This window comes from Delphinus delphis, chromosome 13 (assembly GCF_949987515.2).
Source record: "Delphinus delphis chromosome 13, mDelDel1.2, whole genome shotgun sequence".
Classification (NCBI taxonomy): domain Eukaryota; kingdom Metazoa; phylum Chordata; class Mammalia; order Artiodactyla; family Delphinidae; genus Delphinus; species Delphinus delphis.
The window spans coordinates 10,874,629-10,886,997 of NC_082695.1; the positions used below are offsets into that span (position 1 = coordinate 10,874,629).

The window sequence follows — 12,369 nt, forward strand, 5'->3', positions numbered from 1 at the left end:
AACTCACAGGCTAGTCACATCACCCTTCAGCATGACCCTCAGAGCTGACTTTCAACCAGACCCCATCCTATAAGAGAGACTGGAGGAGATCAGTCCCTCAGGGTAAGAGCCTGGTAGCTCATTGCTCAGAAGCACAACAGGACACGTCGGATTAGAGAGACAGCAGGTGAAGAGTAGTGTGTGGGTCAGATCAGGCCAGCACCCATTTACTGAACACTTACTGTGTGCCAGACCCTGTGTCAGGTGCCTTATTAGATCCTCAGAGCATGAAACAAATCTGAGTGCACATGAAAGCTCGAGAGAAATAACAGCAAAGACAGAGTATGCTCCAACGGCAAGTCCCATCCTCAGCAGATGGCTGCCTCAAAAAGCAGCAGGATTTGAATACACAGACATCACACCAACTTGCCTTGTGTTCTTTCCTGCAGTCTATCTCAGTGGTGCCCAACTCAATTACTCTGCAGGGAGTTCACAAAACCACAAGGCTTACACAAACCCGCATAAACTGTAGTCATGCAAAGTAAGGAATTTTTTTTTTTTTTTTTTGCGGTACGCGGGCCTCTCACTATTGTGGCCTCTCCCTCTGCGGAGCACAAGCTCCGGACGCGCAGGCCCAGCGGCCATGGCTCACGGGCCCAGCCGCTCCGCGGCATGTGGGATCCTCCCGGACCGGGGCACGAACCCGTGTCCCCTGCATCGGCAGGCGGACTCCCAACCACTGCGCCACCAGGGAAGCCCAAAGTAAGGAATTTTTAAGGGTGATTTTGCCTATGTGCAATTTCAGCCTGAACGTGCTGATTTTAGAATCTAACCCACATACAACACTGTGATTCCACCGTACTTTCTCGGTGGCACTCACATTGCAGGTCTGTCCCATTTTGCTTTCCTAAAGGGTGACAGAGGTTCAGTCTTACCTCATTGGCTCCGACAGAGCTGATCACACAACTCAATTTCTGGTTGTCCTTTGACTCCAGATAGATGGCCTGGCTCTTGTGGTACCTGCGGGAAAAAAGACACACATTTATTTTTTTAACCACTTTATTGAGGTATGACTGACCTGTGAGAAGTAGTACGTATTTAATGCATACAACTCAGTGAGTTTCGGGATAAGTACATACCTGTGAAACCATCACCATCAAGGCCATAAACATAATCCACCTCCTCTCAAAGTTTTCTCCCACCCTCTATTATAACTACTGTTTTGTGGCTTTTTTTTCCTTTTGTGGTAAGAATATTTACCATAAGGTTTACCCTCTTAACAAATTTTAAGTGTACAGTATTGTTAAGGGCCCAAATTTAGAAAAGGAATAAAGAAAAGGCCACAAAGGAGGGAAGAAAAAAAAACACAACAAAAAATATAATTAAAGGAATCTTAATTTATAGTTGAGGAACAGCCTGGATTTCAGGTTTAATTTACAGGCTTCCACCCTTGGATTAGATCAGATGACCTCCTAATCTCCTTCTAAGTCTAAAAATTACATTCTTGGTTCCCCTGCAGAGTGGAAAAGGGGGCCAAGGAAAAGGCTGGAAAACTCTGTATTTTAGTTTTTTATTTGAACTATATGACCCAGTTCAAAAAGTAAATTATAATTTTTTAAGTAAAACCTCTGTCCCCACTTTCTGCCTCCACCCCAAAACACTGAGGAGGGTTGGGTGGACAAAATGAACAGGTGGGCTTGAACAGACTGTCCCGTTATATATTTTCTATTTGTCCAAGTAAGTCATCAACAAGAAGGCAAGCCAAATTCAGTCCTTACTTTGATCACTCATTCAGCAAATACTCATTCACCACTTGTTGTGTACCACTGACCACCCTGGAGGGTGGAGTGGACAGTGAAGAAGGCCACAAGGTCCCTGCCGTCAGGAGCTTCAAATACAGTGGCAGTGGCAAATAAGAAATAATCACACCTGGCAAGTACTAACTAGGTGAAGTTCTGACTGTTAGACTTGCACCAAAGGGTATCTAATTTGGCCTGGTCAGTCGGGAGAGCAGCTCTGAATGAAGTAGATAAGACAGACTCCCCCCTTTCAGTCCCTGCATCTATTCTGTAGTGTAGGACCACCCTCACCTTCTTCTACAAGTTCAGGGACAAGGCAGAGGATGAAAAATGAGGAAGCCAGGGCCAAAGCCCAAATGAGTCAGTAACAGGTGCCACAGGAGGAAGGAGCAGCTACTGGGTGACAGGAGTTGGAAACATCAGCTGAGCTGCTGCTGGCAGCCCTGGCCTAGGCCAGCCCAGTTCAGGCAAGATAACCTTTGGTTCATTCTGGCTGCAAAGAGTTGGCTTAACAGACCCACTAACTCATATAACTTCCACCAAAACACATCTCCCAGCAAAGCACTGCATCTAACCATTATTTCTGTGGGGGAAGAAGACAGACTCTGTTTTGCTGGTACAGTGAAATAATCCACTGCTAAGATATCACAGTAAAGGATGTACTTCACTCCCACAATGGGCTTTTTCCAGTCAAGGTTCTAAGCATTCTTTAATCTGCTACTTAGGAGCGGAAAACTCAAGTTTCCAAGTCAATTTACTTCCTGAGAACACTGTTAAAAGAAATCAAATCATAAATTCAATTAGAACAGCGAGACTGGTTTAGACCCAGCTTGAAAGCTGCTTTTGGCCAGGGATTAGTTGGTAAACTGGGTCAGAGGACCTCCATTATGCTAAATATGTAATATTACAAGGTCTGAATTAACAAAGTGCATGAAGAAAGGTTCAATTAGTTCACAGAAAACTCAAACTTGAGTTTCCCTCCCACATCTAAGCCAACCATCCTATGTAAATGGTAACGTCTTGAGTAATGGTTAGAATAAAAACAGAAGGGGAGGGCTTCCCTGGTGGCGCAGTGGTTGAGAATCTGCCTGCCAATGCAGGGGACATGGGTTGGAGTCCTGATCTGGGAAGATCCCACATGCCGTGGAGCAACTAGGCCCGTGAGCCGCAACTACTGAGCCTGCGTGTCTGGAGCCTGTGCTCCGCAACAAGAGAGGCCACGACAGTGAGAGGCCCGCGCACCACGATGAAGAGTGGCCCCCGCTTGCCACAACTAGAGAGAGCCCTTGCACAGAAACGAAGACCCAACACAGCCAAAAATTAAAATAAATACATTAAAAGAAGGCTCAACATTTAAAAAAAAAAAAAACCAGAAGGGGAGAACATTCACAGTTATTCTATGGGGGTTGTGAGTTATTAGAGAGATTAAAAACACAAAACAACATGCAACTAGCCTCAAGTCATCCTGATACTACTTTCTAAATAAAGAAAGGTCATGGGTGTGGTGTAGGAGTATATTACTAGTGTGGAAATGTGGTCAATATACTGCTCAGTCAAGAAAAAAACTACGTCCATTATGTCCCTGTGTGCGTAATACAACATAATACGTGTTACATGTGTATCATATACACACACATGTAAAAATTAGTAAATTTATATTAAAATCTCTATTAAGTGTATATTAAAATTTCATAAAAATATAAAGTTTTATAAAAATATAAAATAATGATATTCTTTTTATTGCATAGCCTTCTTCTTTCCAGAATAAACAGGTATTACTTGTAATCAAAAAGTAAACAGTACTTTCTTATAAGTCATGGTACTGAAAAACACCGAAGTAGCCAAAGGGCAGGAAGAAAACTTAATGTCACAAATTAATGTCTTAGTGTCTGTTAAAGACAACTCTGGGAGACAAGCCAGACAACTCTCCTGAGACGTGCTGCATTTTCCCTCAGATGCGCTCAGCACCCAAACCCCAACCCATCCGACTGGCTTTAAAGTAAACCTCAGGAGTAAACCACGCAATGTAACCTACTACCCCTGGGAAGCGGTCTGGGACCTGCACAGCTGGCCACCTCCCAAATCCGCCTGCTCTGGAACCGCCGGATGGTGGTGGCCTGAATGGCCAGCAGTGCTCCATGTGCTCCCTGGGCTCCACAGGAGAGCTCGCCAGCGTGTTTCCCAAACCAGCTGATTCCCAGGTCCTCGTGAAGCAGAGGCCCCGGGACCTCCAGCGGTTGTCAGGCACCACACAATGGTCTTGGGGAACCATTATCCCTGGATATCAAATCTAGTAAATTACCCAAATTCCCTGGGGAAAAAAAAATAAGTCCTCAGAAATTAAAGTGCTCATGCTGGGGCGGCGGTTTCAAGATGAAACCAAAAAGTATATGACAACCGTAACATACAAATTTACTTGCCGGTTTCTAAATACTAATTAAAAGGAGGGGGGGATTCAGAATATGTTTAGACACAAAAAAATGTTAAAAATACAAAAATAAAGTTAAATTAGTAAAAATGTACATTATCACTTTTTTTTTGCCAATTAACCTGTTTTACAAGCTACAACTCATCTCTGCTGAAAAAAATACTTTAAATAGCCTCAGAGAACAAGCCCCAAATGTCAAATTGACTTTATTACTAATGGAAATCCTGACCTGGGAATCCCTACAGTTAAGTTCTTAAAGCTCTGCCTCTACTGTTAAACCTGACAAAATAGAACCACTGCTACTATTATGGAAAAAAGCAATTGCTTTAGAAGGTGGGTCAAAAAGTGGGGCAGGGAAGGGGTAGAATTAATTTAATTTTGTATCCTACTGTACTGATATTAATGTGTCATTTCCCCAAAAAAACCCATGAATACCATGTTATAACTACAGGACTTAAAGGAATCCTGATTCTAGCTGTAAAGAGTCACTGTTTTGAGTTAATAATCTCTCGTGTCAGGCAAAGGCCGGAGGGTTAAATCCACCCATGCAAGTGGGTGACTTCACTGAATTCACTTCAGCAGTGCTGGATTTAAAGTGAGGAAAGAAAAAACAGTCCACCGGCACCATCAGTGAGTTACTTTAAAATCTCAGCTACTTTCGCAGTACTTTCTAAGAAGGGTTATAAGGTTCAAATCAAAATGTGAGGAAAACTTACAGGATATAAAATGTCTTAAAAGCAGTATAAGACCCAGGAAAAGGGAAGATGCTTATCTTTCCAAAAGAAATGTAGCTTGATAAGCCTTCAGGCCAAGATGGGAAGCCTGAACCAGGCTCATTTTGCTGAAGTCATTAAAACTGAATGAAACATGTTTTACCAGAAATACTGTTTCACCAAAATACTCCACATCACTGGAAAGAGCAGAAAGTGATTCAGCCAACCTCTCAGCCACAGGCCACAACTGCTGGAAAAGAAGGAAGAATGAAAGCCTCCAAACTGGCAAGGACACAAAAGCCAAACATCAGGAGCCTGGTGAGCCGCGAGAGGCCGGTCCTGTAGAGAACTCCTGGCAAACACCTTCCAGATGCAGGGGGCGGGGGGGACCTGCCTTTCAGCAGATGAGTCATGAACCTGACCTCCAAGGCCAAAGATGGCAAACACACAGAACACAGAAAACAACAGTCTCAATATTTAACAAGAGAGTAAGCAACTTGAAAGTCACTAAAATAGTAAAATGCTCCGAGACACTTGACAGATTTCTGCCGCCACTGGGAGAAAGACAGTGATTGTGACATTCCTTCAAAATGCTTAGGTGATCTACCACACCCCACCTGACCACTGCCTACATTATGAAACACCAGTCACCGTGGGTCCTTTCTTTAGAAAAACAAGAATTTTATTTTACTGCATTTTCATCCTCAAGACATGTCTCACAAAGTCTAAGGATTAAGCCTTAGAAGGAGGAAGATCAGAAGCAACGCAATGACAAAACGAACATCATTTGAAATATCACATGGCTTTAAGACTCACAGATCCGTAAAAATGCTAGCGATAAATCTTATCATTTTTGAAGATGGTTCTTATGTGTGGGCTTGATCTTTAAAGGTTATTTGGTTTTCATTATTAGAAACATTTTTCATTTTATTTTGCCCCTCAGGGTGTTGAGCTGTCAGGGCCTGCCACCTAGTGGTGCTGTGTTCTGATAAACTATGTTAGGACACAACATAACTGGCCTCTTAGAAAAACAGTCGTCAAATGACAGGGGCAGAAGTCACTAAGATCAGGGTTACAGGGGGCGGAGTCAAGATGGCGGACTAGGAGGATGCAGAATTCGCATCTCCTCACAACTAGAGCACCTACCAGGCACCGGTGGGGAACCATAGACACCTAAGCGGACAGGAAGAACCCCCAGGGGCCGGGTAGGACGTGGGGCATGGGGGGAGTGAAGGGGGAGGAGAAGTGGAGGCAGGACAGGACTGGTGCCCCTGAAGGGTGGCTGGGGAGGGGAAGGGATCCCTCGCCCCAAGGGGGAAATTGGGGGAACACTGGGAGGGCAGAGGATCAAAAGGGAGTGTGGGGGCTTCCCTGGTGGCGCAGTGATTGAGAGTCTACCTGTCGATGCAGGGGACATGGGTTCGTGCCCCAGTCTGGGAAGATCCCACATGCTGTGGAGCGGCTGGGCCCGTGAGCCATGGCCGCTGAGCCTGCACGTCTGGAGCCTGTGCTCCGCAATGGGAGAGGCGACAACAGTGAGAGGCCCGCATAACACACACACACACAAAAAAAGGGAGTGTGGCCAGGTTCCCCTTGCCCACTTGGGCCCCCAGGAACCTGCTGAGATCCCGGGCCTGATCCTCTGCCCACTGAGGCGGCCTCCAGCCACGCGGGTCCTGAAGGAGTGGGAGGGAGGGAAGGGGGAACAAAAGTAAAGGCCAGACCTCTGGGACCAGCACCCCTGAGGGGCGGCTGGGGGAGGGGAGGAGTTCCTACACCCAGTGGGACCCATCCACGGTTAGGGGTCCAGTGACGAGGGAGACCCTGGGGAAGGGGGTGGGGGAGGCCAGCGCTTTCCCTGTCTGCTTAGGCACAAGGGAGCCCAGCAGGCAGGGTCCTAATCCCTTGCCTCACAGAGCCCAAGCCCCTCCCCACACCCCCACCCAGGGCCCCACCCCTACACTGGGGGACCCCCTCCAACGCCCTGGGCCTAAACGCCACCCACACAGCCTCCCGCAGGGCACTACCTCTAAACTCAGAACTCCACTCTGCAGAGGTCCTCCTTTCCAGGAGCAGCCTCTCCCCTTGCGCAGGTCCTAAGCAGAGTCCCCCCACGCTTGACCATTGCCCCGCCTAGGCCCCGCCCCACGACCACAGTCACCCACCCACCGGCCTAGGTCCCGCCCCACCCTAAAGCCCACCCCTGCCCAAGTTCCACCCCTGCCCAAACTCCACCCCCCTAGGCAAGACTTTTTTTTTTTCTGTTTTCATCTTTTAGATTGGGGTTCTCTTTTATCTTGTTAATTCACTGTTGCTGATTCTTTTATATTTTTATTTTTCTTAATAAAGTTTTTATTTTTCGAATTTTATTTTATTTTTTATACTTTGTTATTGTTCTCTCCTTTTGGCTTGTCCCCCCCCCCAACCTTTTTGTTTCTTTTCCCTGCTGTGGTTTTATTTTACCTTGTTGCAGTTGCTTCAATTAAAGTTTTGTGGGTTTTTTTGTGGTACGCGGGCCTCTCACTGTTGTGGCCTCTCCCGTTGCGGAGCACAGGCTCCGGACGCGCAGGCTCAGCAGCCATGGCTCACGGGCCCAGCCGCTCCGCGGCATGTGGGATCTTCCCGGACCGGGGCACAAACCCGTGTCCCCTGCATTGGCAGGCAGACTCTCAACACTGCGCCACCAGGGAAGCCCCAATTAAAGTTTTATTTTTCCTACTATATTTTTTTATCTAATTTTATTTTGTTTTTTATTCTTTTTTATTTTTATTTTTTGCAGTACGCGGGCCTCTCACTGTTGTGGCCTCTCCCGTTGCGGAGCACAGCCTCCAGACGCGCAAGCTCAGAGGCCATGGCTCAAGGGCCTAGTCGCTCCGCGGCATGTGGGATCTTCCCGGACCGGGGCATGAACCCCTGTCCCCTGCATCGACAGGCAGACTCTCAACCACTGAGCCACCAGGAAAGCCCTGTTTCTTATTCTTTGATATTGTACTGCTCCTTTTTTTTCTTTCTTTCTTTTTTAAACAACGCCACAAAGTTTGTGAGATCTTGGTTCCCAGGCTGGAGGTCAGGCCCAGGCTCCTGTGGTGGGGGCTCCAAGTCCAAACCGCTAGACTAAAAGACAACCTCAGACCCCTGAGAATATTAACTGGAGTGAGGCCTCCCAGAGGTGCTCATCTCAGCGCCAAGAACCAGCTCTATCCAACTGCCTGTAAACTCTAGTGCTGGACGTCTCAGGCCAGACAACCAGTAAGATAGGAATACAGAACCACCATCAAAAAGAGGAAAAAAAAAAATGAAATGACAGAAAAATATGTTACAGATGAAGTAGCAAAGTAAAAACCTACAATACTAAAAAAAATGAAGACAAAATAGGCAGCCTGCCTGAAAAAGAATTCAGAGTAATGATAGTAAAGATGATCCAAAATTTCGGAAACAGAATGGAGAAAATACAAGAAACATTTAACAAGGATCTAGAAGAACTAAACAGCAAACAAACAGTGATGAACAACACATTAACTGAAATTAAAAATACTCTAGAAGGAATCAATAGCAGAATAACTGAGGCAGAAGAACGGATAAGTGACCTGGAAGATAAAATGGTGGAAATAACTGCCAGGGAGCAGAATAAAGAAAAAAGAATGAAAGGAATTGAGGACAGTCTCAGAGACCTCTGGGGCAACATTAAATGCACCAACAATCGAATTATAGGAGTCCCAGAAGAAGAAGAGAAAAAGAAAGGAACTGAGAAAATAATTGAAGAGATTATAGTTGAAAACTTCCCTAACATGGGAAGGGATACAGTCAATCAAGTCCAGGAAGCACAGAGAGTACCATACAGGATAAAACCAAAGAGAAACATGCCAAGACACATATTAATGAAACTATCAAAAGTTAAATACAAATAAAAAAGTATTAAAAGCAGCAAGGGAGGGCTTCCCTGGTGGCGCAGTGGTTGAGAGTCTGCCTGCCGATGCAGGGGACACGGGTTCGTGCCCCGGTCCGGGAAGATCCCACATGCCGCGGAGCGGCTGGGCCCATGAGCCATGGCTGCTGAGCCTGCGCGTCCGGAGCCTGTGCTCCGCAATGGGAGAGGCCACAACAGTGAAAGGCCCGCGAACCCACCCCCCGCCCCCCAAAAAAAAAAGCAGCAAGGGAAAAGCAACAAATAACATACAAAGGAATCCCCATAAGGTTAACAGCTGATCTTTCAGCAGAAACTCTGCAAGCCAGAAGGGAGTGGCAGGACATATTTAAAGTGATGAAGGAGAAAAACCTGCAACCAAGATTACGCTACCCAGCAAGGATCTCATTCAAATTTGATGGAGAAATTAAAATCTTTATTTTAAGAGATAAGAGAATTCAGCACCACCAAACCAGCTTTACAACAAATGCTAAAGGAACTCTCTAGGCAGGAAACACAAGAGAAGGAAAAGACCTGCAATAACAAACCCAAAACAATTAAGAAAATGGGAATAGGAACATACATATCGATAATTACCTTAAATGTAAATGGATTAAATGCTCCAACCAAAAGACACAGGCTTGCTGAATGGATACAGAAACAAGACCCCTAAATATGCTATCTACAAGAGACCCACTTCAGACCTAGGGACACATACAGACTGAAAGTGAGGGAATGGAAAAAGATATTCCATGCAAAAGGAAATCAAAAGAAAGCTGGAGTAGCAATTCTCATATCAGACAAAATAGACTTTAAAATAAAGACTATTACAAGAGACAAAGAAGGACACTCCATAATGATCAAGGGATTAATCCAAGAAGATATAACAATTGTAAATATTTATGCACCCAAAATAGGAGCACCTCAATACATAAGGCAAATGCTAACAGCCATAAAAGAGGAAATGGACAGTAACACAATCATAGTAGGGGACTTTAACACCTCACTTTCACAAACAGACAGATCATCCAAAATGAAAATAAATAAGGAACTACAACCTTTAAATGATATATTAAACAAGATGAATTGAATTGATATTTATAGGACATTCCATCCAAATAAATAGAATACACTTTCTTCTCCAGCACTCATGGAACATTCTCCAGGATAGGCCATATCTTGGGTCACAAATCAAGCCTTGGTAAATTTAAGAAAATTGAAATCGTGTCAAGTATCTTTTCTGACCACTATGCTATGAGACTAGACATCAATTACAGGAAAAAGCTGTAAAAAATACAAACACATGGAGGCTAAACAATACGCTACTAAATAACCAAGAAATCACTGAAGAAATCAAAGAGGAAATCAAAACTTACCTAGAAACAAATGACAATGAAAACAACACAACCCAAAACCTATGGGATGCAGCAAAAGCAATTGTAAGACGTAAGTTTATAGCAATACAATCCTACGTCAAGAAACACGCAAAATCTCAAACAACTTAACCTTACACTTAAAGCAATTAGAGAAAGAAGAACAAAAAACCCAAAGTTAGCAGAAGGAAAGAAATCATAAAGATCAGATCATAAGTAAGTGAAAAAGAAATGAAGGACAATAGCAAAGATCAATAAAACTAAAAGCTGGTTCTTTGAGAAGACCAACAAAATTGATAAACCATTAGCCAGACTCATCAAGAAAAACAAGAAGACTCAAATCAACAGAATTAGAAACGAAAAAGGAGAAGGAACAAGTGACACTGCAGAAATACAAAGGATCATGAGAGATTACTACAAGCAACTCCATGCCAATAAAATGGACAACCTGCTAGAAAAAATAGGACAAATTCTTAGAAAAGCATAAGTTTCCGAGACTGAACCAGGAAGAAACAGAAAATATGAACAGACCAATCACAAGCACTGAAATTGAAACTATGATTAAAAATCTTCCAACAAACAAAAGGTCAGGACCAGATGGCTTCACAGGAGAATTCTATTAAACATTTAGAGAAGAGCTAACACCTATCCTTCTCAAACTCTTCCAAAATACAGCAGAGGGAGGAACACTCCCAAACTCATTCTATGAGGCCATCATCACCCTGGAACCAAAACGAGACAAAGATGTCACAAAGAAAGAAAGCTACAGGCCAATATCACTGATGAACATCGATGCAAAAATCCTCAACAAGGGCTTCCCTGGTGGCGCAGTGGTTGAGAGTCCGCCTGCCGATGCAGGGGACACGGGTTCATGCCCCAGTCCAGGAAGATCCCACATGCCGCAGAGCGGCTAGGCCCATGAGCCATGGCCACTGGGCCTGCGCGTCTGGAGGCTATGCTCCGCAACGGGAGAGGCCACAACAGTGAGAGGTCCATGTGACGCAAAAAAAAAAAAAAAAAAAACCCTCAACAAAGTACTAGCAAACAGAATCCAACAGCACATTAAAAGGATCATACGCCATGATCAAGTGGGGTTTATCCCAGGAATGCAAGGATTCTTAAATATATGCAAATCAATCAATGTGATACACCATATTAACAAACTGAAGGATAAAAACCACATAATCATCTCAATAGATGCAGAAAAATCTGTTGACAAAATTCAACACCCATTTATGATAAAAACTCTCCAGAAAGTAGACAAAGAGGGAACCTACCTCAACATAATAAAGCCTATATATGACAAACCCACAGCCAACATCATTCTCAATGGTGAAAAACTGAAACCATTTCCTCTAAGATCAGGAACAAGACAAGGTTGTCCACTTTCACCACTATCATTCAACATAGTTTTGGAAGTTTTAGCCACAGCAGAGACGAAAAAGAAATAAAAGGAATCCAAATTGGAAAAGTAGAAGTAAAACTGTCACTGTTTGCAGATGACATGATACTACACATAGAGAATCCTAAAGATACACAGAAATTTCTTGCATTCCTAAACACTAATGATGAAGAATCTGAAAGAGAAATTAAGGAAACACTCCCATTTACTACTGCAACAAAAAGAATAAAATACCTAGGAATAAACCCACCCAAGGAGACAAAAGACCTGTATGCAGAAAACTATAAGACACTGATGAAAGAAATTAAAGATGATACAAACAGCTGGAGAGATATACCATGTTCTTGGATTGGAAAAATCAACATTGTGAAAATGACTCTACTACCCAGAGCAATCTACAGTTTCAATGCAATCCCTATCAAACTACCAATGGCATTTTTCACAGAACTAGAACAAAACATTTCACCATTTGTATGGAAACACAAAAGACCCTGAATAGCCAAAGCAATCTTGAGAACGAAAAACGGAGCTGGAGGAATCAGACTCCCTGACTTCAGACTATACTACAAAGCTACAGTCATCAAGACAGTATGGTACTGGCACAAAAACAGAAATATAGATCAATGGAACAGGATAGAAAGCCCAGAGATAAACCCATGCACATATGATCACCTCATCTTTGATAAAGGAGGCAAGAGTATACAATGGAGGAAAGACAGCCTCTTCAATAAGTGGTGCCGGGAAAACTGGACAGCTACATGTAAAAGAATG

The 12,369-nt window shown here is 43.9% G+C and overlaps 1 protein-coding gene across 3 annotated transcripts in view; it reads right to left on the reverse strand.

Annotated features, from left to right (window-relative positions):
* The window catches only part of SUDS3 (SDS3 homolog, SIN3A corepressor complex component), a 291,148-nt gene that overhangs the window by 254,404 nt on the left and 24,375 nt on the right, over positions 1 to 12,369 (reverse strand). For all 3 annotated transcript variants that reach the window (XM_060028081.1, XM_060028080.1, XM_060028079.1), the window contains exon 11: positions 915 to 999. In XM_060028081.1, the coding sequence (XP_059884064.1) occupies positions 915 to 999 (85 nt within the window). The remainder of the gene's footprint in view (positions 1 to 914; positions 1,000 to 12,369) is intronic.